General features: G+C 38.0%; 2 protein-coding genes across 15 annotated transcripts; one reads left to right on the top strand and one right to left on the bottom strand.

The window, feature by feature from the left end:
• Positions 1-49: 49 nt before the first annotated feature.
• LOC128859357 (coiled-coil domain-containing protein CG32809) lies at positions 50-27,702 on the bottom strand. Of its 14 annotated transcripts, none has more exons than XR_008454137.1 (21): positions 27,510-27,700; positions 26,039-26,179; positions 25,348-25,401; positions 25,134-25,252; positions 25,045-25,074; positions 23,541-23,712; positions 23,113-23,459; positions 22,978-23,040; positions 16,798-16,888; positions 15,816-15,930; positions 15,647-15,742; positions 13,495-13,658; positions 12,422-12,487; positions 11,247-11,330; positions 10,645-10,707; positions 9,862-10,327; positions 9,607-9,789; positions 9,457-9,550; positions 4,531-4,647; positions 3,304-4,464; positions 50-275 (listed from the first exon to the last, which is right to left on the bottom strand). XR_008454137.1 is itself a non-coding variant. In XM_054096329.1 (21 exons), the coding sequence occupies exons 2-20, from the start codon at positions 26,139-26,141 to the stop codon at positions 4,575-4,577; spliced, it is 2,424 nt and encodes an 807-aa protein (XP_053952304.1). In that variant the 5' UTR covers positions 26,142-26,179; positions 27,510-27,702; the 3' UTR covers positions 4,376-4,464; positions 4,531-4,574. The 14 variants fall into 14 exon arrangements, 13 of the variants coding, with proteins under 13 accessions (XP_053952294.1, XP_053952295.1, XP_053952296.1 ...); XM_054096329.1 differs by lacking the exon at positions 50-275 and adding an exon at positions 7,487-7,530 and having other exon boundaries at positions 4,376-4,464; positions 9,862-10,324; positions 27,510-27,702; XM_054096330.1 differs by lacking the exon at positions 50-275 and adding an exon at positions 7,487-7,530 and having other exon boundaries at positions 4,376-4,464; positions 9,862-10,324; positions 25,348-25,398; positions 27,510-27,702.
• LOC128859359 (uncharacterized) lies at positions 17,842-22,972 on the top strand. Its single transcript, XM_054096333.1, has 6 exons — positions 17,842-18,604; positions 18,705-18,852; positions 20,964-21,057; positions 21,176-21,296; positions 21,588-21,809; positions 21,879-22,972. The coding sequence occupies exons 1-6, from the start codon at positions 18,233-18,235 to the stop codon at positions 22,710-22,712; spliced, it is 1,791 nt and encodes a 596-aa protein (XP_053952308.1). The 5' UTR covers positions 17,842-18,232; the 3' UTR covers positions 22,713-22,972.
• Positions 27,703-27,949: the final 247 nt, after the last annotated feature.

Genomic DNA, 27,949 nt, shown 5'->3' with positions numbered 1-27,949 from the left:
TTCTTTGTGTAAACATTGCAGAATTCTTTTGCACATTACTTACCTTTTTTTCTTCTCAGCCCTCCTTCTTTCCAATCGTGTTATTGTGTATGTTGTTTGGTGTTTTTTTTTTGAAAAATTGCGCAATTGTTATGAAATTTATTGGCGAGGGGATTGATCCAGCGCCAGTACGAGACAAAGTATAATTGGTGGCCTAATTTATATTCTGTCACAAACAATGATCTCCGTTTCTGCGGTGACTGACCAAACAATCAAAGCGGGAAAATTGTCAGATTCTGTAAGCACCAAGGAAAGAAAAAATCAAAACCAAAAACAAAAACATGGCATTAGCTGGAAGCAGTTGGTGGAAAAATTAGCCGTGTCAGCCAATATATTCTCAACGGCGCGAGAATATGATTCGAAATGCACTAAACCTTTCCAAATAATGTTTCACTATGGGTACGATTTCATTCATTTAATTTATTATGAAGAAAAATGTTAAGTACTTGCATCATTTAGTTAATTTCACATATGTTTAGTGCTCTTAGCCAAATACATACATAAATTTGTGTACGTCAATTAGGCACATACATACATACTTTTGGGATATCTTAAGTCTTACTAAATAACCACACTGAATATTCGTGGCACACAACGTTAAATTATACCCTACATACATATGTACTTATACATAATATACATATATATATAAGATGTTTTATCAAGTTTTGCTTGCACCTGAATCTGAAGCCCACTTCTTCACAATTATTGGGTGAAATAATTACAATAAGTTTATTACTCCATCCGTTCGAACATACTGCGGTAGCTCGAATATTCGGTGTGATTAAAAACAAGAAGTTTCATTATATCTATACATAAGTGAGTATGCGTTTGCTTGTGTGTGTTTTTTATAATTAATTCTGGAGATTTAATGACGTAGAGACTGCTGAATGGAATGGTGTGTATATGGTAGGGTTAATACTTATTTATCGTTTATTTAATTAGCTATCGATTTAATCATATTAGTTATGCCTTGATTCCACGATTATGTGATTAGCGGCGGCAATGCTTTGTTTAAAATGGCTGAGAAAGACGGAGGATAAACTAGAAACCCGATTGAATCCGATTAAAAGTATTTAAGTGTGATGTTTCCGCGATTTAAGCGCAACATTCAACCATTTTCTTTTCAGCACATTGTGCTTTGAGTTCTTAATGGGATCATTGCCGCCTCACTTATTCTTTTATGTAATTTGTTTTAGTTAAAATTCAAAATTTGAATCATATTTTATATCTGCATTCATAAGAACTCTAAAAATGTGAATATTTTTTCATTGGTTTATTTGAAAGTGTTTAATATACATAAAACTATCAGTCTCACTTTCCTTGCCAATTGAACAAAAAATGTATCAAGTAACATAAGTACATCTATAACTGGCGTGACTTTTGCTTTAATGTGATAAGTTTTCGTTAGTGTTTAGTTTATTATTTCTGGTTAACTTATAGGGACATTGTCTGAACATATTTGAGCTGCACACTCATAAGTACACTTGAAGCGCTTTGTGAATTTCTTCACTTTCCAGGCGTGTCAAGTGCTATGTGTATGCCCCGGTGTCTTGAGCATTGGTTCAAGCAGCTTTATTTAATTTCTGTACCTTTTCTTCCCTTCAGCTCTTTCTCAGTATACCTTCTCTATGCTAATACATAAATACTTTCACAATACAATTACGGATTTGATGTAATTCGTTTGTTTGTCTAGTATACATACGTACACTTACATAAATATTTCTCAATTCTATAGGAATAGGTGATTCGTGTGTCTGTAGCTTGACTATCGGCTTACCAAAGCTCACAAACATATACGCAAACATTTATTATATACGAACATTTAACAAAAACAAAATACTTAGGTATATATATATGGTATGTATTCATATTTAAAATCTCAACTTTTGCATAATAAAATCATGATGAAATTCAAGTGCATCACAACAAATAACATTTCATATTCGTACATACATACATCTATGGGTCGAATGAGTTCAATTTCAATTTTATTGCATTTTACTTATTTGTGGTATATGCACTTTGTAATCGGGGACTTGTAGGACCATTCCATTCTTCTTTATCTATGTAAGTGCAAATAATTTAATTTAAATATTCAACCATTTATAACTAGCGACTTTAAAATATTAACTAAATAACAACTAGGCGAAACTTACGCCTTCTAAATTTCATTTCTTTTTCGTTCCGATTTCGGTTTCGATTTGGATTTCGATTCAGTTTGAGCTCTAGCCCCCGACTGTACATTGCAATAATACACAAACATGCATATATATGTATGCATGTGTGTATTTAATGTATATCTTTTCATATTCAAAAGTATTATACCAAAATCAATTTGTGTGTGTATGTAGCTATTACGGTTCTATATCTAAAGCCTTACGGCTGTATCCTATACTACGAGTACAATAGCTTACCATATACGCTAATGTTAAGACAAGTGTTTTAATACCATTATTACCCACTTGTGTACAGATGTGATTAATTATGTGAGTACATAGGGGTGTGTGTCTGCTGCAAGTGCGACGAAGTGTTAGGCTCGCAGCAAAAACCTATACTGAGTGGGAAAAAAATCCGATCTCAGTTTGTTTTTGCCATTTCGTGGTCAATGAAATAATCATGCAGCGAAGGGACAACTGATAGTTCCCAGGACAATACCACTTTTTATGTGATAAAGAGGATGACCGTGCATTAGTTATGGCTTGGAACTTGTCGTCCTTCCAGCAGGGAATGTTGTGTAAAGTGACTAAGATGTAAATGCATGGTAACAGTTTGTTGTTAATGAGTCTGCATTTTACAGTGATCTATTACCAATATGTGTGGAATTGGTTAAAACAAATATTTATGTGGGGCCCGTAGATTCAGTTGATTAATTTGTTAGTAATTTTCTTTGTTTATCTCTACCGCAACGCATAAATTCACGATTTAATCTCGTTAGCTTTTAGCCCTGCATCTACATACATACTCGTGTGTAAGCAGCTTTGATGGTCATTTCAATGTTAGTGTGGGAATGTGTTGGATTTAAGATACTCTCTTCCCCGTGTTGCAAGGTATTTACCGACTAATACATACAAACATATATTCATATATATCACTACTTATGAATATCAATTATTAAATCCTAGCGACATCTAAGATCATATATTTCCTATTGCTGCCTAACATTTTTTTCCCTTCATGTTTTCTTAAGTACTGTCAGAATCTTTGCTTCATTGATATTCACTTCTCCATTCGCTTTCTGTGCAGTTTGCTATGTTCTCATACCTACATATTTTTATGTACTCGTAACTTGCAAATTTGTTACAACAGCGTTTGCCAGTTGCCGGTCGCCAGTGGTAATCGCGTTCCAAGTAATACCTGTGCTCCAGTGCGTTGTGTTTGTTTGTGCTTCTTATGCTTTACTCAAATGTCGATCTCAGTTTCCTGCCATTCCACCATTATCAGTGGCTTATGTTATAGTATTTCCGTCTCGTATAGTTGCTTGGTAGTAGTGCCTCCGTTACCCCCAACACTCTTCTCGCTGCCACTGCCACCACCGCTTCCAGAGTTACCCTTAACATCCGAAGTGACCACGCTATTATTGTGTACCTGTTTTGCTTTATCAGTTTTGTCAACCTCTGACAAGCCATTGTCTTGCGACTCCAATTTATCTTCCGGATTGGTGTTATTGAAATTGATCTTTTGCAGTAAATTTGATTCGCTACCGATCTTTTGTAGTTGAACGTTATTTTCGGCGTGGGCCATTTCCACACCAGAAATCTTGGTCATCTGTTGCAAGCGTTGATATTGTTCCTGTAACAGCTTCTGTTTTTTGAGCAACTCTTGGTGACGCATTTCTAAAGCCACCTGCCGTTGTACGTGGTCGTTGGCCGATTCGTTGCCACTCGAATTGCCACTGCCGCCACCACTATCTGATTTGTTGCCCAAAACATCGGTTTCATTAACTGTTGGTAGCTGTTGTGGCACATTCGGGTTGGTGGGGCTGGCTAATGGGCTGCGCGAGCTAGTGCGCGGTGGTGGTGGTGGCGGTATTCGTTTGCTGCTCACTTTCGTTATCAGTTCGGCGGTGCGTTCGGGAACCGGTGGCTTAGTGGTGACCGCACGAACATTCTGCGGGGGGGATATGTCCGTGTCTGAACCGCTGGGGTATGAATGGAGCCGTCGAAGACTACCAACGTTCGTGTGCACCATTAGGGAGGCAGCACCGGCCAGGTTAACTGTGGCTGCTTTGGCGGCATTATTGTTTAGCTTATGTGGCAAAGTATTCACAATGCCGGTGACCATGGTGGGAATTGGTTGTGATTGTATTGGAACGGTGTTTATGTCCGTAGTTTGGATGTACAGGCGTGCTTGGGATATTTGTGTGGTAACTGTGCTTTGTACAGCTTGTGAGCTGTCATCAGATGTCGACTCGTCAGGGCGTATCTGTATAAAGTAGGAGTATATGTATAGAATAGTCCTTTTCTTTAAGCAGTAGAATTTTTTACTAACCTCATTATTCTGTGCGAGTGGCTTCGAGAAGGTCTGCAGTTCGTCTAGCAGAGCATCGAGTGCGTTTTCGGGTCCCCCGCTGATAGCGAACGACCCCATCCTGGGTGTTGGGACTGGCTAAAGTATTAAATTTCCAATAATAATAGTAACAATAACTGTACAATAGGTATGTATTATTGGACATTTCGCGTTCGTGACGATATTAAAAAGTACAGATAACATACATTCAAAATAAGTACGAAAAAGCGGAATTAGCTGTCGAAATAAAAAATTGCGGGTTGGAGGAGATATTGAAGAAATTAACAATTTAGTGGATAAGGTAAATGCTGGTAGAAGAGTTGGACATGTAGGCTCTTACAAGGCAGTGTAAACTAAGGAAAAACACATGTGAATGTTCTATATACAGTTGCACATATAAAAAGTGCGAGGAATGCTCTATATGTATGTGTGCACAGTTTAAATTTTGAGACTAGAAGGTATATGTACATAGTTCAATATGGTCTTAGTATACAAATAAAGTAAATCACATTGAGAGAGTGTCCGCAAATATCGATTACGTTTTGGAATGAGAAGATTTCCATGGGTCCAACACAAAATTGTTATTAGTCTGTCAATGCCCATTTTACGATAGTTGTGATTTATATAAAATATTATGTACAGATGCATTTGTTTGTAATTTACTAAATAACTACCTTAACGTATTCACGAATGCAAAAGAACTATTATTTATCTAAAACCACATAAACGCTAACATAAATTGAATATGAAGCAATCACAGTGTACTTCAAAAACCAACCAAACGATAAACTAAGTAATAAGAAGCATTTAAAGCATAATTTTCACATGCAAGCCGATTAATATGTAAAAAATCTCAAAAAAAAAGACGTAATTAAAAAAAAAAAAAAATAAAAGAAAACCTCACACTACCAATTCGGTAATGGACTGCACGGTTAGGGGTTTGAACAGTTGTAAAACAAAACACCAGGATATATGTAGGGGAGGGATTTCAAGTACGGGTTGTATTGATAAACACCCTAGAAAGGTGACGATCGCAATTCAAGTGATAGTCAGCAAGTGAAAGTGAGTGTCAAGTGTGGTTCCATTGTAATTCGTGCACATGAGTCGAAAGCACAGATCGTCGTCCTAAGAATACTTCACCGATTGGAAATACTAAATGCAAATCGAAATTTTGACATATTGCAATATTTCGGGAATGTATTGACATACGCACACGTGACCTAAATATTAGATACCGCGAGCAGTGGAGAATTTTTCAAATTTTCGGTTGACATGCGCAGAATGCTTCATATCATCTTACCTCTTATAAACTTGGATCAAAACTCAATGTCCTAGCTTTGTACAACGTAAAACCATAAACAGATTATGGACGCAAATGAATCCCTCGAATTTTGCTCAATGTGTTTACATTTTTTTCTTAAGAAACAATGAATCGCTCGAATTTCGCTCAATGTGTTTAATTTTTTTTACTTTTCCTAAGAAGCAAGTGTTGACCGGTGAGGGATATGAGCAACTTAACAAGCGACATTCGCCCATATAAGATAAGGTGATTTCGGAGAAGCCTGAAAAGTATCTTTGCCGTGTGACGAAAATGTATCTTACTTTTTGTTCGAAAATGCTGAAGGCCCAAAAGCTTTTGAAAATTTGTTTGAATTTGTGTATGTTAATTAATTTTATTTTGAAGTGAGGCCATTAGGTGTGAATCATTCTTTTGCTTCAAATACTGATTCCGATTTACGAATAACATCCTATCCGACTATTTCGTTTTGGAAAAAGCCAAAGTGGCTTAAGCAGTCTTGTTGTGCGTAGTTCGAAAAAAACACTTACATACGTACACACGGTTTTTTATAAATAATATTAAACTTACACTTCAAAACAATAAACTGACATTGAACAAGTGAATGTAAAACTTTTTCTTATCTGCCACCAATTGTTACGATTTGTTATTGGTTTCAGCTACAAGAAGTTTTTAATTTTTTTGGTTTTCTAAATTTTGTGACGACTGAGTTTACGATTATTTACACTTTTTTTTGTAATGAATAGTCAAAATACTTTTAGAGACATGATCAAACTTTTCCTTTTGTACCCAGTACATACATATGCACATATGTTGTATGCATGTACGGGAGAACAAGGTGTGTGTCAAATGTATTCAAGTAGAAGCGGTTGGATGCAATGATACAGAGGTTTGATGGCGAATCATGAATAATTTCAATTCAGATTACACTACCGTATATGATGATTACATATGATGATGTTCCATTAATGTGTCATTCAAAAAGAAAACAAGAAAAAAAGTAATCGTAAGAATAATAATTGAAAAAAAAAAAACACAATAGTAGTTATAGATTTAATAAATAATACGCAATTTTGACATCAATACGAAAAGGAAGCAACAAATGTGTTCGAATTGTTGCGCCAGAAAAAAGGGAAATGAAAACTCGTTTGTAGATAGAACAAATACCCAAAATTGTAATTAAAAGAGTTATTGTGAGGCTAAACATACAGTTAAAAGTATAATTGAAGATTTTGCACAGAATCGTGAAATTGAAAAGGTAATGAAAGAAGTATGGCACTTGAAAAGTATAAGTGGAAACTAAATATGAATGATTAACAAGCTTTTCGTTTAAAGAAAACATTATTTTACATTATTGTAACATCAACCAATTTATGTAATTATGTATTTAGTATTTAATATAGTATATCAACTTTCTGTTTAATTTCAATTTTTATGCTTTAAGCATTTTGGTTTATTATTGATTAAATTTTGTTTGCATTTTGTTTGTTGATTTTTAATTTTTGATTTTGATTGAGTTTTTTATTTTAAAATTTGTCTCTGAATAGATTAGGATTGAGTAAGCTTAAAAGGATCACTAGTGATAGAAATAAAGTCATACAAAAACTGTAATTGTAATGGATAGTAAAATGCGATTATTACTCAGTGATTGCCTCTTTGAAGTTAGAACTCCATCGCCAGTTAAACTGTAGTATACAAAGAAGAACAAGAAGAAAACGAGACCACATTGGTATTGTTGTTTTTAATTAAGTAATTATGTAACAACGATAAACGAATTGTTTTTGTTTTATATTTAACAGATGCAAGATAAAAAACGTGAAGTTTTTTATTTTCTCAATTAATTTGGTTTTGTTCGTGATGTTTTTTTTTGTTTTTTGGTTTTTTTATGGATGCAGCCCAATTGTTGTACAACGCGACGCAGCAAAGACGGAAGAATGGTCAGCACATATATACATACTTACATACACAGGTATGTACAATGACAAATATTTAAACAGAAATGCGAAAAATGCGCAAACTGGAAATCGTAAATATGTATGTATGTATTTACAATGGCTTGAGTTGCTTTGCTGCTGGAGTAGTTATGCACAATAGATAATTTGTTTATTTTGTAAAACTTGTAGATAATTTTGGCCAATTGTTAATATGTTTTATTTTTTACTATAACTAATTTTTCTGTGTTTAAAATTTACTTTTTCTCTCGGTTGCAGTCAGCCGACGTCCACTCATCGCAAAATTCAGCCACTTCGCACCGATTCGAAACTATTCGATTGGGACGCTGGCAGCAATTTTATTGTAGCATCGAATTCGATTAGCGATTCTCATTGAATGTATATTTTTTTAATGCGAAAATAATAGAAAAAAGGTACGAGTATAATAAGTCCAAAAAAGAGGATGGTTTGTAATGCAATGCTTGCATGTAAGTGTTTGTTAGGCGTGAAGTGAATCGGTGAAGCGTTTCTTGAAACAACAACAACTAAAGAGTTAGGTAAGCATAGAAAACATCACTGGTGAATCGGTGCTTAGCAATTGATTTTCAATTTCTAGTTGCATTTAATGCGAAATTCAATGTTCGGCTTATATTCATACATAGAAGCGCATGAGAAGACCTTTCCGGCAAGGCTACAAAAGCTTTTGTTTAATTAAACATTACAATACGATTCGTAAAATGGATTTAGCGCAGGTTGAAGGTAGCAAATGCATTTTCTATTTGCCTGATTCATAATCACGCATATGCGAGTACACTAGTGCGTGTATTTAAGGGTGTATTGAGAACTTCGGTGCAAAGCAATATAATATTTTTTTGAAAATAATTTGAATTTATTTGTAAATTGCCGGTAAATTCGTTTGACAGGAGTTGTCACGAAAGCATTATTGAACTCATAGCTCCCTACTGCAGAAAATATTTGCAATGTTTGAGGTGCTTATGAGCAGCTTTATACTTCACGTGAAATCTGTGTAACATTTTGAAGTAATTTTCGCATCGTTTTGTAGTTTATGTTTCTCTAATGAAGTGGGATAGCAGAATGTGGATAGAGGACCGTCCATATCAACGTTTGTGATGACCAAATATTCAAATTTATTCTAAATTCAAAATATAAAGACTTCAACTAAGTATAAGCAAACAGCCAATCGCAAAATAAATTCAAATCAACTAAAAACCGATTTATTTATGCTATTCATAAGTAATATTGTTTTTGTTTTCAACTAAAAATGTAATTAAATGTACTTTATTTACACACAAAACTAGATATAGCATTTGGTAGTATTTTGGGAAACGTTTCAACTACTTTTTACTCAACGGTTTCATATACCAAAAGAAAAGGAAATCATTTGCAAAATTTGCAAAATAATATCGGTAAACGTAATAAGGTGGAAGGTGAAACGAAAAGTAGAAGTAATCAAATTCTAATGCGAATTTGAAGTCGGTTATAATGAATGCAATAGTCAAATGGCAGTAGGCATTTATATAATTGTAATTGAATATTTAATTAAAATTATCTTTTTTATTGCGAAATGTTAGGCAATGCTTCCTATGCAATTTCTATATGTAATTGTAATGATAATTGCAATTGGTAATTGTTTGTGAAAGCTTCTAGATGTGAACTTACTTTGTCTGTATTCGAGATCTCGGCGGAGCGTGGTGGTTCTTCGTTGATTTGCGGTTCGTTAGGGGGTAATCGTTGCTCTTGTACACTGGCCAATCTATTGCGGGACAGAGTTAGATGCAATAATCCTTTGAGATAAATAACTAAACATACCTTTTAAGTGTCACCAATGTGCCAGTCAGCTTCTTGCAGCGTCTCAGTGCCGACTCAAGTCTGTCGGGTTCTTCCTTGAGAAATTTCTCTTCGCGCACAACGCGTTCCATCTCGCTCGAAAGCATACAACGCAGCCCATTAGATAGTCCGGGAAATTTCATTTTTAACTCCGCAACTGTTTTGCTGTGAGAAGCAATTAATTAAAAACAAAAACACATTAGGTACTTTTATTCCTTCTGTTCGAGTTTTTAATACCTCGCTCTGCTTAGCACCAATGCCATATCCTCTACGGCGGTCATATTAACGCGAGTGCGCCGATTGATTACCTCGCCACGCAAAGTCTCTACGGATGCCTCTAAGTCACTAAGGTCCTTCTCCAGTCTTATAACCTCCTGCTTGTAGAGCTCTTCCTCACGTGAAATCCGTGTTGCATCCTGGTCTCCTTGATGACTGCCCCAGAAGGTGCCACTGCTAGCCAAAAGTGTGGCTCGTATGCGCATGAAAGTTCCCTTAATGTCCTCGCGCACTGCAACCGCCTGCGCTTGTGAGAGCCGACGCAGTGTACGCACCTCCATGCGCAAGTCTTTGGCCTTCTTCTGTAGGCCACGCAAATGATTATAGACTTCGGGAGCGAGTGCGATATCGGCGCGATAGGTTTGATGCGGCTGGGCTAGCACCAAAGGTTTGGGGGGTGGTGGCGGTTTGAGGCGGTCCCTCTCTGCTAAGGCGAGACAAATTTGCAGACGAAAGGTCAACGCATATTAACATTGTGCATATGTATGTGCATATATAGGTTAGTACGGTGGCAGGCGTGATATGTGTGAATGCTAAGCGCTTCTACTGCAATGTTTCACAGTTTCAAAACTTGAATCGTTTACATGAATGTAGGTATTTCTATATGTGTGTGTGTGGTCATTTAAGAAAATCTTGGCTTGCAATTATTGGTGCCTATACAGACATATATTGTACATAAGTTTGTGTATATTTGTGTGAGTGGATCCGAGAGTGTGCATCGTTAAAATGTGCATCTGTACTTACCCTGTGAAGATGTTCGAGGTAAAGTCGATGATTTAATGGCTGGTTTAGTTGGTTTGGTATCGGCTTTGTAATTTATTTGGGTCGTAAAATGATCGATCGTCGGCACCAGAGTGGTGGTAACAAGTTCGTTTGTTTGTGTGGAATAAGAAAGATTATTACAAAATATGCACGGCAGCAAAGGCTACGAATATACATATACATATGTACACACATGTACTTATACATATGTCACTCGAAAATCACATGCAAACGAAAATTATGATATCTAGTAATGCAGCTGAATAACTTTATGCATGCAGGATTACATGGAGCGTTTTATTAATATGTATATCAGCTGTTAGCATATATGTATGTATGCCCGTCGAACAACATAGGGAAATCTACTATTCGCAAATACGTGATTGGCAATGAGAAAGTCCTAGATATATAGATACTTATGCAGTTTAGCATGCTCTTAAAGTTGGTTGTTGATTACACAAACAAGCATAGGTATTCATGTATGTTTGTATGCACTTGTACATGCAGGCACTTAACTATAAAATGGATACAATGAACTTTAATGTACAACAACAAGCAAGAAGAAAATCAGTGAAGAGAATTACCAGCGTGTTGAGGACTATGAGATTTAGGTATTCCTTGTATGTCGTCGCTAAAGGACACTGACTTTTCGAACGACACTGATTTTTCTGAAAAACAAATGAATGACATTAAAAGAAACCCCGAACCGTGTAAACATATAAAGCACAATTATTCATGTATTTATTTGGAAATAGTTTTAAATTTTAAAGTAGTTTACGTCTTAAAGCATCTAAGAAGGAAGAGAAATGTTTCTTTTTTTTAATTTTTAAATATTTAAGCTGAAGCATGCACTAAAACTTAAAAAGGCTTTGGCCGAAGTGCTTACTAGGAGCACTTGTACAACATATTGAGGGCATGAACGTGAACTTAAAATTCAATTAAAATTGTGTATAAGTAATAGTATGGGCGAAAAGTTTTACTGTAAAAACCTGAAAGGGTGCCATGATTTTTGCTGTTGCTCGGAATTTTATTTTGCTAGTTAAGATTCCATAGTTACCAGCCTAAGTATCAATCAGAAAGTTCAAAGGTTACCAGCTAAGGCATCAAACGGAAAGTCATGCGGTTAGAAAATTAGTCTGGGCTTGAAGGTACAAGTATTAAAGATGCAAAATAGAGCAATAAGGCAGTCATCGTACTCATTGCCGATAGTGACGATTTTCGCACATACGAACGTAAATTTAATGTCTGTCAAAACTCAATTTTTAAAATAATAGCAATTTCTGCATTTCAGCAGTATTTGTACGAGTTGTTGTGCTCAAAAGTTTCTTTACTGACGTCACGCCAAATGGGAAGGTGCATTATTGCTTCCATTATTCTTGGTAAATATGTATGTACATATGTATATACAGCAATAGAGAATATATTTAAAAATTTTTTTTCCAATTTATTAATAAAAAATTTAATTGGATGTGGGAAATACTACTACTTGAGTCGTGTTTTATTTACAAATAAGCAACAGTTATCAAGCGTTAAATTTCATGAAATTACCATCACTATAAGACACGAGGATATAGTCGCATTTGTATCTACATATGTATCTGCATACTTTATATGTCGCGTTGTACAAATACTCCGTTTACATAATTGCTAATGTTCTCTTATAAATTGATATGAGTAAATTAAGCTAATGTATAGATTTAGCATGCAGGAGCATTAAAAATTTATTTCTTGAGTTAGTATCTATTGCTGTGGAACTTACGACATGAGCTCTTCCCTAACTTGGGTGCTTTTTCTCTTATATACAAATCATTTCCCGACCCGTTAGCTACATGAAATGGTTATAAAAGATACAAGCCGTTGAATGGTATATAATTAAAAAAGTGTTAGAGGCTTAAACGTAATGATGTATGATATAGAAATATGTACGCGCGCAGTATCAGCGAGCACAGTGTAAATGTTGATTTTTGTGTATTTTTATAAAAGGTAGTGAGCAACTTATAAGTAAATATGATATATGAAAACATATGTATACTTATGCACGTTTTTCATTGTTATGATATTTTTAATGTGTAAAGGTAATATTGTTTTATTTTTCTCACGAACGGCCGTTTCTCTCCTATAAGATACAACCTACGCTAATTCGTCTACATACATATATGTATATACATATTTATGTGCGCTCATGGAGTTTAGCACCCATGATGCCCACGCCTAGTGTATTCAAACGGTTCGGCTCCAATCGCCGCGGGCCCATATAAAATAATTTATTTGCCGTTAGATACCTAATCAATTGTGTAGCTAAAATCTCTGTATTGTACAAAACCACACGATGTCGCTTAATTTGAAAATTATGTCCATAAATGTTTTCAAATCGATTTTTAGGTGTGCAAAAACATATACGTACGCGTGTAAAGTTTAGCTTTCATCATGCGCGCAACCGATGTTCGTTTGTATAAGAAACATTTTGCCACATAAAAAATGAATACTTTCGATTCAAACCATTTTCAATGTTGCATCTAAAATCAGCAATAGCTTTGCATAACAAAAGGTCGCGCGAGTGGCTAACAAATTTGTTGTGATCGCCGAATGGTTTATTTTTACAAGAAATACAACAATGTGATCTAGTGAAGTTGATGGTGGTGATGGGTTATGGTAATCGTGATGGTGATGGTGATGGTGTTAATGTTCATGGATTATTGATAATTGCAAATGCGTGCGTTGGTAACGTTGGGCAATTGGGTTAAGGCAGTACAATATGACTTGCATTGACATTACGTCTGTGAAAGCAGACAGACAAACAATGACACGATTGGTAAAGTCTTTCATACGTACCTTGGCATTGTGTAGGTACAACCAAATAGTTTTGATCCAGTGTCGGCACAGCGATAGGTGCTATTTGTGGATGCTGGTTTACGAGCGCTTTCTGTACTAGTCCCGTTAAATTGGCCAATTGGCGCTCCATGTGCTCCACACGTATTCGATGCAAGTCTTCAGGCCTGGATAAGATATAAATTAAGATAACTTGGGGTATTGAGCAATGCTGTAAAAAGCAGTGTACCACTTAGTAATTATATAACTAGCATAAATACATACAAACATACTTCAGCATGTGCTTCACTGCTTCTAGCCAGATCAAGTATATTGAGCTTTTGTACACGTGTTTAATACCCGCATATTGGTTGTGGCAAATGCCACATTCTGTACCTATTTTGAACTAGTTTGAAGTACATCTAGTAGACACTCACGGTCACATTAAAACATCTAAAGCAAATAAAGCTGCGACAGCGCTGTTGGTGTAATAGTATTGTAGTATCGCAACTTTCCCCACTATACATTCGCTTTGTGCATTGGCTGAAAGGCAGTCATGAAATGGGTTTTATGGGGCTTTCCTCATTTCTACGCAGAGTTATTATAAAACTAGACGTGATTGTGTGCAAGAGTGTTTACATTTGTTTTGCGCAATTAGTAATTCTTTTTATTCTCATTATACGTAATTGTCTTGCAGTTTTCCACTCTGTTTAGCCGCTAAATAATATTTCGCAGTTTGTTTTGAACTTCATTTTTAGTGGTGTCAAACCACTTCACAGCGAACGCATTTCCTTGCATTTCTGTTGCAGACATTCCGTGAATGTTTGGCTTATTTTCATGGTACCGATTATGTCGCCTTCCGACCGTGACTGTTGAACAAATCTACTGTTTGGCAACTTAAATCGTGCCAATCGGTGATATTCAGTTTTGAAGTGTTTCTTGAGGATGTTGGTGCATTGAAATGGCGGCATTGCGGGAACAAGGTTTTCTATCCCTATTTTGGTTGCAAGTACTGGCAATAGTTGTGTCCAATACAATGGAAAAATCACAAGATATTTTGGAAAAGGAAATGTTGACAGATTGCCTTATGGAACTGGATATGTCGGAATTGTTACGTCTTCAGCGCTCATTGGAGAGATTGACAGGAGAAGATATTGGACGAAACGATAAAAAGCAAGTTAATGGAACTTTGGGCGTTTTGGGAGTTTGTGACGTTTCTCAGCTAAATAAAAATGGGACATGTGTGATCCCACAAGCATTGCAGTTAACTGCCGAAAGACGGTAATAATTATCAGCTCTATGAGTAGAAACTCCTGAAAGTCTTCGGAGAGCAAAGTTAAAATATTTCGTTTCGGATTTTGAGTAAAAAGAACACATTAAAACGTTAACGAAGCCTACTCTCGGGAGTTCTCACTGAGTAATTGCCTAAAATATAAACAATATTTCAATTGAAGGGTCTACGATTATCATCCTTGGCAACCGGAGGAAAGACCTTCTAAATTGCAAACTTTATTCCACATTAGTATTACGGCGCTAGCATTTCTTTCTTTCGGCGGATATCTTCTTTGCCTCATTGTGCAGGCTATAAAGAGTAAAGGTAGGAGAAAAACATTGCTAGTAGGAATTTAAGTCACTAAAATACTTGAAAATATTACACCAGGTGCCACCTATTTACACCCGGTTGCAACCACCATGGTAACCAACGGCAATGGGGGGGTTAAAAGAATAAAAGTCTATCGACGCAGTCGCAGAAGTGTGCAATTTAAACGAGAAAATATACTGAGTCTGTCTGATGAGAAAATAAATCATGTCTATTCGGCTAACTTTTGGTAACATTAAGATTTATTTTTATAAAAAATGTGAAGAAAGTGACATTAAAAATTTCGAATTATTTAAAGAGAATTATATTAAATCTTCTGCTCCATAAACACTGCACTGCTTCACACATTGACATGAATTAAAAAAGTGTACACTCTTGAAAGTTTAATTCAACATATGTATGTATCTGTAATATAGTTAGATTTTTGGAAAAATGGTCAATCGAATTTGGGCTTTCGAAATTGTTTACTTTCTTGTAACACTTTAATGCTTTATTTTTTTATATTAATTCAAAAACTCTGTAAACTGATGCGAAAGAAACACGAAACGTAACACTTAAAATTGTCTCTACACATACCGTGCAGAATCATACATTTGATTCGATCTTGGTAATCTTCCTGGTCCCACCTTCATTCCGTATACGGCATACTGATCCTCAGCAAGCCCCACTTCGCTGTCGGTGGCGAAAAATAAAAGTTAATCATAACAATAATTTAATAAACCCTCCTGTTTTAATATTTGCCAACCTCTGTTCCTCGTCAATAATGGGCGCGACCACCGACCCTCGGGTACCGTATTGGCTGTAGTAAGGCTCCTCGTAATTACTACGTGTGCTGCGTTCCGGCGAACTGGAGTAACCATCTGAAAATTGTATCAGATATTTGTGTTTATAACAGCTATCACATTTTTTGGATGCATGTTTTGGAATACACACAGCACATAAAGATAGTAGTAGCTGAAGAAAATATTTACATAATTTAGCATATTTCAAATCGTAAAAAAAGTTTGTTAGTTACAGATTGTTAGAACGGTTACATTAAACAAAAAAAAAAATATGTATAAACATTAAAGATGCAAAGTATCTAATTGTTATGATATGAAAAAGAAAAATGGACTGTTCCCAGTTTGTATTTCTTTTAGCTATTTATTTACTGGATTATCTTCAAACCAAACCAAAATTGAGATAATGAATGTCTATGAATTCAAAGTACCTGGGATGCTATATAACTGATCCGGGGAATAAGGAAATAAGGGCTCCATGCTACCTCTTGAGTTATGCGTCCTCAAGGGTTTCACTGGCGCTCCTTAATACGCACATATTCAAGTTCAGAGCACAGTACAGTTATGGAGTGTGGTTGGTGGTACCGGTAGTCGTTAGTGGGCGTGAACAGTTGACAATGAAGAGAACAACATACGAATACATATATACAAATGAATGGGCGAGGTTTACTTAATGGATGTGAGATGAATTGTTTCTAATTAGTAGACCGAATAATTACAAAAACAAAATACACCGAACATTTATAAAATATGTATGTTTTATTATTGTATACGAAATTTAAATATATGTTAGTAGATAGAATGGTATGCAATAAATGAGTACAGTAAAATTAAGCAAGCAATAAAAATGTTCTATTAATTTCTCAATTTTGCATGCCATCCATTTTTGGATTTATCTCAATAGAGTACTTTTTTTTTAAATAAATTCGAAGCTTTGCGCTGACTTACCAATCGGAACTTTGGTGCGCTCGGACGAGTACATGCCGCGCGGTAAGGTCTGTGAGGCGCCCACATAATACGGTGCGGCTTGCTTGCCAATCTGCAATAATAAATCATTACGTCTCGTTGAGATGGTTAATCGTCAGTACAGAAGCGAAGCGATGAGCAATATGATATCATAAAGTCTATTACCAGTATAACTAATGTATGCATGTGAAATTTTTGGAAATGTAATAAATTTCGTTGACTGAGAGTAATTATGATTCGCTGGAGCTGCTGCTGGAACTGGGCGGTTGTAATTGGGTGTGAGAATAATTTGCAGTAGCAGCCGAAATAGAAATTTTCATCGTTGAAATAGTGGGTTTGATTTATTTTCTATCAAAAGCTACAAAGTACTGTCGGACTTATCGATCACGTAAATTATTTGGCGCGCAAACTGAACAAATCAACGATCGATTGGCGGCTGTCGGCTATAGATTGCGCTTTGCATTTTCAATGCAATTTCACTTTTGAATAGTTTTTTCAGACGAATACTGCATCGGTCAAGTGCTTGTATAGGCCTACCATAAATGTTCATACATTTGTAAATATATTATGTGGCGTAGTAAAATTTTGTAGAAATAGTGTCAGAGCAATTTCAATGTTGTCAGACAATAAATTGTCCGATTCTCGCATCTTCTCTTGATCTGTCTCCTTAAAGCTATTCCAAACAAATTTCCGTCTTGTGTTGCGTCTTCGATAATTAACATCAAATGCAAATGGATTCGCTGTTTTTTCTCTTGTTGCTTATAAATGCATAAAAAGTGTAAACAATCAGTCAGCAGAGTTGTGGCATCAATGCTGCTGCCCGTCGGCAATTATCTCGTAGTTCGGCTGCCAATAGCTTGAGTGTTCGAGACATAGCCGACGCTTGCAAATGATACTTGGACGGCGGCTTTGCCGTCTTTAATGCATTTGACGGCTGAATGAATGAATGAAATTTGTTGGTAGTGATTGGAACTGGCGCGTATTAGCGCTATGCTATCGTCTCTGCAGCTATTCAATCGTTTGTTTCACTGCGACAGGGGCAGGCGGCAGGGGTGTAATGTAGGGACGTGCTTGTGCTACCAAACTTGTTTACTGGCTGCGCGCGCGTTCCCAGTCCAAGTCGCATAGCCACAGACGCTTCCACATGCACCACCACTACAGTTGACTGCCAATAAAGTTTGAGCCATAGTCGCGTGCAGACGTGCAACTACGTGTAGTCACTCGTAAATCGAAGACACATAACAAAAGTGAATTGAAAACGCAAACGCAATAAATAAGTTGCGAACTTTAAATGAGAAAACGAAAGTGTATTCAGTAAAGAAAGTAGTGAAATAGGAAAAGTGGAAAAGTGATATTGTTTGTTTTTCTTTATGTGGAGAACTGTAAGAACTTGGAGAACTTTATATTTGACCAAGCAATGGAGTGGAGTTGGTTTCGTGTGTATGTCCTTGTGTCAGGACTTCTAGGGCTGCTGCCTTTAAGTTTTGGTTGGAAGCCAATAGTTGGTGGTTCGTTTACAACCTCTTTCAATCTGCAGCAATCACATCCTGGATCGGCAACTAGCGCCAAAACGTTAACCCTTGGTGGAAATTCAGCCGAAAGTGCGGAATACTCGTCGTCGCCATTGTTGCCACAGGAATCCGCGAGCAAGGTGATTACTGGTATTAGTGATGCCGTGGCAATATCGGCGCCTTTAGGGACTTTGCCAGCCGCACATTCCGGACTGAAGTTCGATACCGACGAATTCGAGTATGAACGCGATTTATTCGGGGGTGGCGACTACAATCAGGTAATTTAAATGCTCAAGTACGATGCGTTGTTTGAATTTTAATGGCTCAATTGGTTTATAGTGACTTGTGTTTTTCTATTGTCTTTAATCACCTCTTCAGGATCAGTGTGCGGTTAAAAAGTATGCCTTCAATCACGACGGTACCGTTGCTTACGAGAATGAACTGCCAGAGTTGAATCAATTCACAATCTGCTTCTGGTCGCGCTACACAAATCACAGCGGGGATCACGTGCTGTTAACTTATTCGGGTAAGTGGTAAATGTAAGTAAAAGATTACTAGCCTAGGGCCTCTTTTTCAATTGGGTTAATTAGGCAGCGGCGATTTGCAGTTTTTGACTTTATGTAGTAATTATTTTAATTTTTCAATTTTTGTATTTGGATCTTTCTAAGCAAATGCTAATGGAGTTACAATTGTAAATAGATTGGTTGGAGCGCGTGTGTTGGGTGTGGCGTGACACCATTTTGCTGTGGATACCTGTTTGCAGCGACGACCCCTTACGACTCGACCTCAATCCCCTCAGCTTCCCTTCTCTTAGACTAAGTGCGTGTATTCATGCGCCGCTACAGTTCACACACAAAGTGTTTTGGATACCGACTCAGACAATCACGCCACAAAATTAGCATGTAACGTTTGTTTTTTTGTTCAAGGGAAACAATTAAATTCGAAATTCCACAGCGCGACCGTCAACGCTGGGCTCTGCTTAATAGAAGAAAGTTGTGCAACTACACTGTTATTATGAGCTACATAAAAAGTGAAAGGAAGCAAACTTCCTGCTGTCTTCAGTTTGAAAATATTCATCGGCACACAAGAGAGTATAATTTGTGGCCACACGACAGCACCCAAGTCGCAGTGCTGCGTACGAGCCATATCGCCTACAGTGACTCCAACCTCAGCTCCACTCCTCTGCCACTTGTAGTTGCCACGATGCCGCAATGTAGCACATAGCGTGCACCGCTCGTAATTGATGCAGCCTCCGCTGGCGTCTGGCTTTCGCTACTGCAAAACTAGGTTTACATACACACATCACAAGTCTGTGCCAAAGTTGCATAATTGAAGTTACAGGTTTCAGCATTTGACACAATTTAACGCCACACGGTGACCAGTAATAAGCGAAGCAACAAACGCAATAACGGTCGTAATATCATCATCTCATAAAACTATGGTACGAAATGTTATGCTATAATGGGCTGGCACTTTGTGCGCGTATTATCGACGGAAAATGACAAGAAATGATGGATAAGTTACAGGAGTGGTGGAGGGGCTAAGAGAGGCACGCAGCGATAGCAAATTGGGTAGTGTAATGCAAATGCTAATTGCAGATGAATGTCAGCTACTCAGGCAACGTGATCATCCAGACTTCCCCAATTGCTAATCGACTGTCGCTGCGAAAGCGTAAGTGAATGATGCAGTTAATGTGAGTGCGTGTGAAGCTGTCACAAATCTACAACGCGGTAACTAATGAGATGCTGCAAAGCATATGTACATACATATGTATGCGTATATGTAGTTGAGCTATTGTGCTTCACAATAATTTTTCCGGTTTGCTTGCAGTTGCTTCTCTGAGTTGATGAACTCTCATGTCTTGGCAATGATTTTGATCACGGTTGGTGGGAATTTCTGAAACTTGTTTCAGCCTTTGTTTGAGATTCCATTAATATTTACAGCTGATAGATCAATTAAAATTGTGTAGATTTCATGTAAACACATCTTAAGTGTCGTATGCGGTTACGTATTTAATGTGCACAGCAAAAATCACATGAATGGAATTCGTATTCACTTTGCGATTTTAAAACTATTGTGATACGAATTGCAGCTGGATGCATAAATATTATAAAATAGCTTTAATTCAAATAATAGATAAATAAAAACTTTAGTAGCTTTTGAGAACTTCCAAGAATTGTGGCTAAATTTTTTGTTACAAATTAATTACCTTGCTGTGAAAAAATGTTAACCGAATGAGGTGGAAAATGCATAGACTCTTGTCTTAGAATTCTTTAAATCCCTAACGTGCATATTTGCTAATTTAATTGAATCTCATTCCTCACGAAATTCCATTGATTCCTTTCTTGTCCATTCATTTAACAAAGTTTACTTCAAAATGAACGAGTTTGCTTTTGTGTGGACTGCAGAGTAGGCCAATCGATTGTTGCATTGGCCCGATTAACTATTTTCCCATTCCTCGAAAAAAGCCTTATAAGGCGAACATGTTTGACTGATTTTTAACCAATTTTGTTGTCACATTTTCATATGCAACAAGTCCAATATATTGATGCTCGCATTTTCCTTTTTTATTTTTTGTTTTCTTTGCTTTTTGCTATGGCGGATTGCCGCTGACTATTGAAATTCCACAAATGCCAGTTAAGGATGAACCGCGTGAGTTTCAATTTTGGGTTTCGAACTCACAAAATTCCAGTTTTATTTCGATGGCCATAAAAGGTCAGCAGGTTTACAGGTAAGCACGATTTAAAATCTTTATGCTGAAATTATAAATTTGTGTCATACTAGAAAAGTTATGAAATTTGATTGATTCCATTCGTTTGTGGCTGCGGTTGCGCCACGTTTAATTGCAGGCTCAATTATCCATTGCGTGTGCGCCAGTGGCATCATCAGTGTTCGTCTTGGAATGGAAAGACAGGTGAATGGCAGGTCTGGGTGAAGTCAGAGCGCGTCGGGCGTGGCTTTCACAATGCGGTGGGGATTTATGGTTTTTTATTTTTTTTTTCAACTCTATTTTGTTCGCAGTGTGGAGTGGTACGAGTAGCTGCTGGGCGTGCGGGAGTCTGTTTTTTGGTTTTAAGTTTGCTTAAAGTAACCCAAATGCCAATAGCCGCGAGTCACCAGCTGCAATCGGATAGTTTACAGTAAACACTCGATGGAAATGAAGTTAAAGAATTAAACTCCGCCGCTCAATGCTCCTATGGCCATTGCACACAGCACCAATTAATTTATCCTAAAAATAATAGTTTGCTTGTTTTCTTGCAGTTGGTTAGTCGTACAATACCCGCGAAAGGCAAATTGTTCTCGGGTGGAGTTTCGCCGACGGGTGATTTGTCTCAGGGCCTGCACTTCGAAATCACATTGATCCAGATTTATCATATAGCTCTTAGTGCGGGTAAGGCTCATCGCGACCACAAGCATCACCATGTTCATCACTTCGATCACGAGGGACTGGAGCTATCAACAACAACAAGAGCTCCCCCGGCTGTGAGTTTACCATATGGCATGACCACTGAATTGACCGAATATAATATTTTCTTTTTCTCTGACTATTAGATAAACCGGCCACTACCAATGCATAGCCTACTGGCTAGCGGACAGATACCAACTCGCGTGCGTTTAAATCTTGCACAACCACAGCAACAGCAATTGTTGCTGCAGTCACAATCAACACAGCCGGTGCAGCAGTTGGCGGGCAGTGATAACACGATCTTTCCAATGTCCGACCAACAACAAGCCGTCACCATCAACACCAATTTCGTGAATGGTCAAATTAATACCGGCTCACGGCTGGTATCCCAACAACTATTGGGACATATTGCGCAGCCGAATGCGGCGTTGGCAGTGCGACCGAAGACCGTGCAAACCAGTTCAACGACGCGCGAATATAGTACGCTCAACAACCCGGCCAACGTGCAGTTTATTGACGAAACGGAGACACGCATTTTCTTCAAGCGTCAGGCAAAAACCAACGATACGGAAACTTCCTTTGGTCAAAAGGTGATGCGAAAGCGTGCTGCCGCTTTTGGGCAGACGCGACCGACAGCGCTGGCAGAGAAGAATCTGCAAAAACGTGGTCTGGTATTGCTTGAGGACGGAAGTGTAGTGGACGACCCGTTGGTCGGGAACAATTTCAAGTATGACGGCCTGGCCGATTTTGGGGGGCAACAGTTCAAGCATGATTTGACTCAGAAAATGAATATCGAAGAGGAGATTCACGAACATGATCGCGAGCCGGCCGAGGAGGAAGTTAAGGCGGTAATAGCGCTGTGTAGTGCTTGTGACTCGGAACCATTCCAAGGAGCAATCGTGTTTGCATGGAAGGATGCGAAGGAGCAAATGAACAATGCACTCAAAGGACTAAGTGTGGGCGGATGTGGCAATTTTTAGATAGTATGGCGTGTAAGAGGGACGGCACTAGTCAGCAGAGTGTTATTTGAGCGCTAGAGGGATTTGTCGCTGTTTCATGTTTTCTCGCATTTTCAAAACGCATTTAATTTTGAGCTTCGGCCGATGCTGTCGGTAATGCTTGCATTCTTAGCTTAATTTTTAGAAATTATTTTTTTACCGAACTTTATGTTTGTATATATGTATGTTTGCCTATGCCTATTTAAAATTATTTTATATAATATTATTTAACAAATAAGAAACTCACCTTTGATTTGTGAATGTGTTGATGCTTGTAATCTGAATCGAATTCTGGCTCACTGAAGTAACTCTGGGAAGCAAAATTTTAATTTCTTACGGTTACTAATATTTCAAAAAGCTACAATATATAGGAGTTTCTTACCTGGTCTTGGTCCCAATGGTTGGGCGTGACTTGAGGGAGCGGTTGTGGTACTCCAGGGCCACCAGGTAAAATTTGTGGCGGAGCAGCTACTTCTGTAGATTCAAATAGCCGTAGCACAGATCGATCACGAATTTCACGCAAATGTGAACGAACATCCTCCAGTTCATAGAACATGTCCTTGCTGGCATCATGTATGTAGATTTTCACATTCGGCCCTTCCAGGTATGCCATGGTCAGTTGGCGAGGAAAGGAGCGCACGAAAAGCGCGCGCACCGTGTCTATTGAGGTGATTTCGTTTGGCAATAGTGCGCGTTTCGTTTCCGAGCGGTACTGCAGAAATACTAAGCCTGGAAAAGTCGTATTAGTAATTGGTAAAGGTGGTTTTAGTAATTGCGGAGAAATATGATAGTAAGAAGCTTTCATTTCACCTAAAGGTCGCTCCAACGTTTTCGAAGGAGTGCGAACTACCGGTAACGACGAGCGTTGTTTATTACCACGTCGGAAACCAGTGCTTGCGGTTTCCACCTCGGACATAATACCCGGGTCATCGTCGAACAAGGGTCCTTGATTCAGGGGCGTATAGCCACGTGGCACATTGTTCTTCAATAAAAAACCAAAAAAGTTATTCAAATTAAGAAAAAATGGCAATTAAATGATGCGGAAAAAACATTAAAAAATTCTTTGAATTAAGAAAAATGTGAAATAAAAAGTTGAAACATTTTGGAAATCGCCATTTTTTACCAAAAGTATTTATATTTTGAGAATGTAAAATGCAAAAAATACGCGAAATCTTGGAAAAGACCCATGAAAGGAGAATCGACACACACCATCTTTTCGTCGACTTCAAAGCCGCATTCGGCAGTACGGAAAGGAGTTATGTATGCCGCGATGTCTGAATTTGGTATTCCCGCAAAACTAATACGGCTATGCAAGATGACGTTGCTCAACACCAGCAGCGCCGTCAGAATTGGGAAGGACCTCTCCGAGCCGTTTGATACCAAACGAGGTTTCAGACAGGGTGACTCGCTGTCGTGAGACTTCTTTAACCGGAAAGCTTCGTACGAGCCACAGGACTCAATCGCTCAGGCACAATATTTTATAAGAGCGTACAATTGTTGGCGTATGCCGATGATATTGACATCATCGGCCTTAACAACCGCGCTGTTAGTTCTGCCTTCTCCAAACTGGAAAAAGAGGCAAAGCGAATGGTTCTGGTGGAACACCGATAACAATGTCAGCCTTCAAATCCAACGTAGAATCTCTCTTGCCAACAAGTGCTATTTTGGACTAAGTAGGCAATTGAGTAGTCAAGTCCTCTCTCGACGAACAAAACTAACACTCTACAAGACTCTCATCATGTCCGTCCTAACGTATGGCGCAGAAGCGTGGACGATGACAACATCCGATGAAGCGACACTTGGAGTGTTTGAGAGAAAGATTCTGCGCAAGATTTTTGGACCTTTGCACGTTGGCAACGGCGAATATCGCAGACGATGGAACGGTGAGCTGTATGAGCTTTACGACGACATAGACATAGCGCAGCGAATAAAGATCCAGCGGCTACGTTGGCTGGGTCATGTCGTCCGAACCAGCTGGTGGTAATAGAGGAAGAGGAAGGCCTCATCTGCGTTGGAAAGATCAGGTGGAGAAGGACTTGGCTTCACTTGGTGTGTCCAATTGGCGCCGGTTAGCACGAGAAAGAAACGACTGGCGCGCTTTGTTAAACTCGGCCAAAATCGCGTAAGCGGTTATCGCGCCAATTAAGAAGAAGAAGAAAATGCAAAAAAGCTAAAATAGGATAATTTTCGAACTGCTGTTTTGGAAAACATCGAGAGTTGATAGCATATTTTTCCTTTTACTCATAATGTAATGGAGACTTCCAAATTTTTATATGTATTTGAACACAGATTTAAAGTTGCCTTCTGTAAATACCTTTTTGCTCTTTTGTGCCCTCGTGCTCATCTATTTTCCGAGAAAAAAATGTTACTATGTATTATGCAAATTTTGTATGTATAAATTACCTCTAGATCCATGGCGCGTTGTTGCTGCTGGCCCTGATTACCAGCATACATTATCATATCCCCACCTAGTGTGTGTCGACGCGGATCGTCTCGGCGCAGGCCGCGCCGATGATCGCTCACTGTAAAAACAAAGCAAAGTGTATTTATTGATATTTCAACTAAATATAAATTTGTAAATAGAGTGAATGGGTTTATTTATATTATATAGGCCTACCTTGCTCATTAGTCGGCACACGTCCTGTTTTCGCTTCATTTTGCCAGTCTTCTTCTGGAAGCAACGTATAAAACATGAATGCAGTGGGTGAAAACATAATAGACCCCCGTTAAAGTCCAGCATAATTAATTTTGACTTCAATTGGGTTATATTCCCCAAGGATAAGCAATTATCTGAATTTATTCGCCATCTTGGTGTCAGAGCTGCACATTGTGCGAGCTTTGAAGAGAAATTGCCGGTCATTTGGCTTGTCAGGAAAATTAGAAAAACGCAACCCACTGTGCCTGCAGTCTGCTCGTTTGATAAATTGACAAATTGACATGACGTTGAAAATGACTTTCTATTTTCTTTGTAGTCTGGTGCACGAGTGTGCGTGTGCTTATTCCAAATAGACAGACAAGTGATTATCTTTGTGATCCCTATGTTAGTCGACCAATGAGTACTGCCACCGGCAAAATAGAGTTAACGAACAAACAAATACGGACACCTTCATGCTATGAGTGTTGATTTCAACGGACACCTTTGCACACCGAAATGCCCAATCAGACAAAGTGCACACATGTGGATTTTACACCCACACTGACCCCCCGTGTTTGCTCATATATGTACATACATATGTATAAGCGCATTCTAATATGGACTTACTCCAAACCTGAGTTTTTTAAATATTCACATTTACCCCAATACCCACCTCCTTCGCGTCCTTTTCGTTTTTTCTTTGATGAGCTACTGCTGCTGTTGCTGCTGCTCTGGTTCGATGAACTTTTATCTTTGCTCTTCCAACGTATCATCATCGTGTGGCACTTCGTATGTGTTGGTTGGACTGCGACGACTGCGGCGTCGACCGGAAAGCATTAAATGTTGGCATTAGCATTGGGCAAGTATCAATGTACATATACATATGTACATATACATATGCATGGTATGTTTGTATGTTTTTATATTGAAGTAAGTGTGTGGAGCTTGTGTACTTGGGCAATTGGGTAAGTGTCTCCAGTACTTAAATGGCCAGTTTATTTGATTAGAAATTCTGGGCAAATATTTTCGCTACACAAGTGTCGTAACATAGGTCTTTGGATTTTATAATGACCGATTTTTTGCTCCATTTTTTTAATATTTTGTTGGTGGCTAAAGGCAGTGCAAACGTTCTACTGCGGATGCAAACATTGCACGAGTAAAACACACACAGAGAGAGAGAGAGAGAGAGAGAGAGAGAGAGAGAGAGAGAGAGAGAGAGAGAGAAAGAGAAGAGAAAAAACAAAAGTAAATATGAAGCAGGTGCTGCCTATGTCCCACACATCCTCGCAGCGAATATTCTGTTTGTTTATGTTTCAAAATATGGTTCGACGTAGTTCTCGCCCTTGCCGCGCCTCAAGCCAACAGCGTACCCAACAACTATTGTGTATTTAGCCGGCATGCAGTACCAATGCTCATGCTCCGACCACATGCACGACGGCATTTCTCACCAAAAGGGAAATTATTTAATTTCCTTGCATTGGTATTTGGGGTGGTGCGTTGAAATTTCGCGATAAGTGCACAACCGACAGTGACGCTTAAACTGTGCAACGGGCTGTGCATATCATTGCACAGTGCGTTTGGGTTGGCGGGAGGAGTGCGGTGAAAGCATTCTTTGCTGACGACAAGCGTTTTGATATTTCACTGACCCTGGAGGGTGGGGGTCGGAGTGCGAGCAAATAAAGGAGCTATCTGTGCAAAAGGCTGCTTGTTCGTCTACTGTTGTTGGTTTTAAAGGTACTCCTTTGGCAATTTTTAATTGACGTGTACAAAGAGAACTGTAAGAACTGGCGATTTGTAGTGCGTGACTTCCTCTATATTTTATGTGACTGTGCAAATTATGCGAAACATAGAAAATTAATATTTTTTGTTTAAAATTTAATTTTCCATTTCTGTTTTGCTATTTTCTGTAAGGTAATGAAAAATATTAGTCTTTAAATCTGGAGAGTTCAATTTTATCACAATTTAATAATTTAAATCACTGTTTATTTTTTTCACAAAACATTTAGCGTAATCAATTTTTGCAGAGGAAACTCGTATATCCACAGCATCATGAAATTTAAGCACTTGAGCGCTCCGCTGCACACCTAAATGTATGACGCACTTGACCAATTGTATATGTAATAAATGGTTCTTCATTTACACACCTAATTAAAACTTCGAGGTGTGCTGCAATCTTGGGAGCATTTAAATTATTTTCTGCTCAACTAAAATGAAAATTTAAATATTTATGATTATTTTTGATGAAGCGTATGACTCTGACCGCTTTTGAAAACCGTTCGATACGTTGTAATGCCAAATATTTCTGGTATATCATAAAAGAGTTTCCGCCCTAAATGTGCACAGGATTTGGGAAATTTCATTTCCGCGGCTGCGCGGTGTTTGTACTCGCGATCCCGCCTTGAACACATAATTCACCAAAACTAAGCAGTGCTTTCAAAACTGAAGTTCTGGCAAAACATTCTAATTAGATAAAGCATTCGAATTTTAATATAGTTGTTCACTGGTATAAATACAAGTGTCCACACTTTCGGTCGGTTTTTTAGTGCAAATTTAACTGTAGTGAGTTTTTAAACCAAGTTTAAGG

This window comes from Anastrepha ludens, chromosome 3, assembly GCF_028408465.1.
Source record: "Anastrepha ludens isolate Willacy chromosome 3, idAnaLude1.1, whole genome shotgun sequence".
Taxonomy (NCBI): Eukaryota; Metazoa; Arthropoda; class Insecta; order Diptera; family Tephritidae; genus Anastrepha; species Anastrepha ludens.
This window is presented reverse-complemented; position numbering and strand designations above follow the sequence as displayed.

Bases quoted from the DNA above. Each gene is read 5' to 3' on its own strand.
- LOC128859359 (XM_054096333.1), top strand. From the start codon at position 18,233: ATGGAGTGGAGTTGGTTTCGTGTGTATGTCCTTGTGTCAGGACTTCTA. The intron at 18,605-18,704 runs GTAATTTAAATG...TCACCTCTTCAG, and splicing joins GGGGTGGCGACTACAATCAG to GATCAGTGTGCGGTTAAAAA. The intron at 21,810-21,878 runs GTGAGTTTACCA...TCTGACTATTAG, and splicing joins CAACAAGAGCTCCCCCGGCT to ATAAACCGGCCACTACCAAT.
- LOC128859357 (XM_054096319.1), bottom strand. From the start codon at position 26,141: ATGATGATACGTTGGAAGAGCAAAGATAAAAGTTCATCGAACCAGAGC. The intron at 16,889-22,977 runs GTGAGTTTCTTA...TTATTATTGCAG, and splicing joins AACACATTCACAAATCAAAG to ATTGGCAAGCAAGCCGCACC. The intron at 12,488-13,494 runs GTACGTATGAAA...CATTTCATGTAG, and splicing joins TGTACCTACACAATGCCAAG to CTAACGGGTCGGGAAATGAT.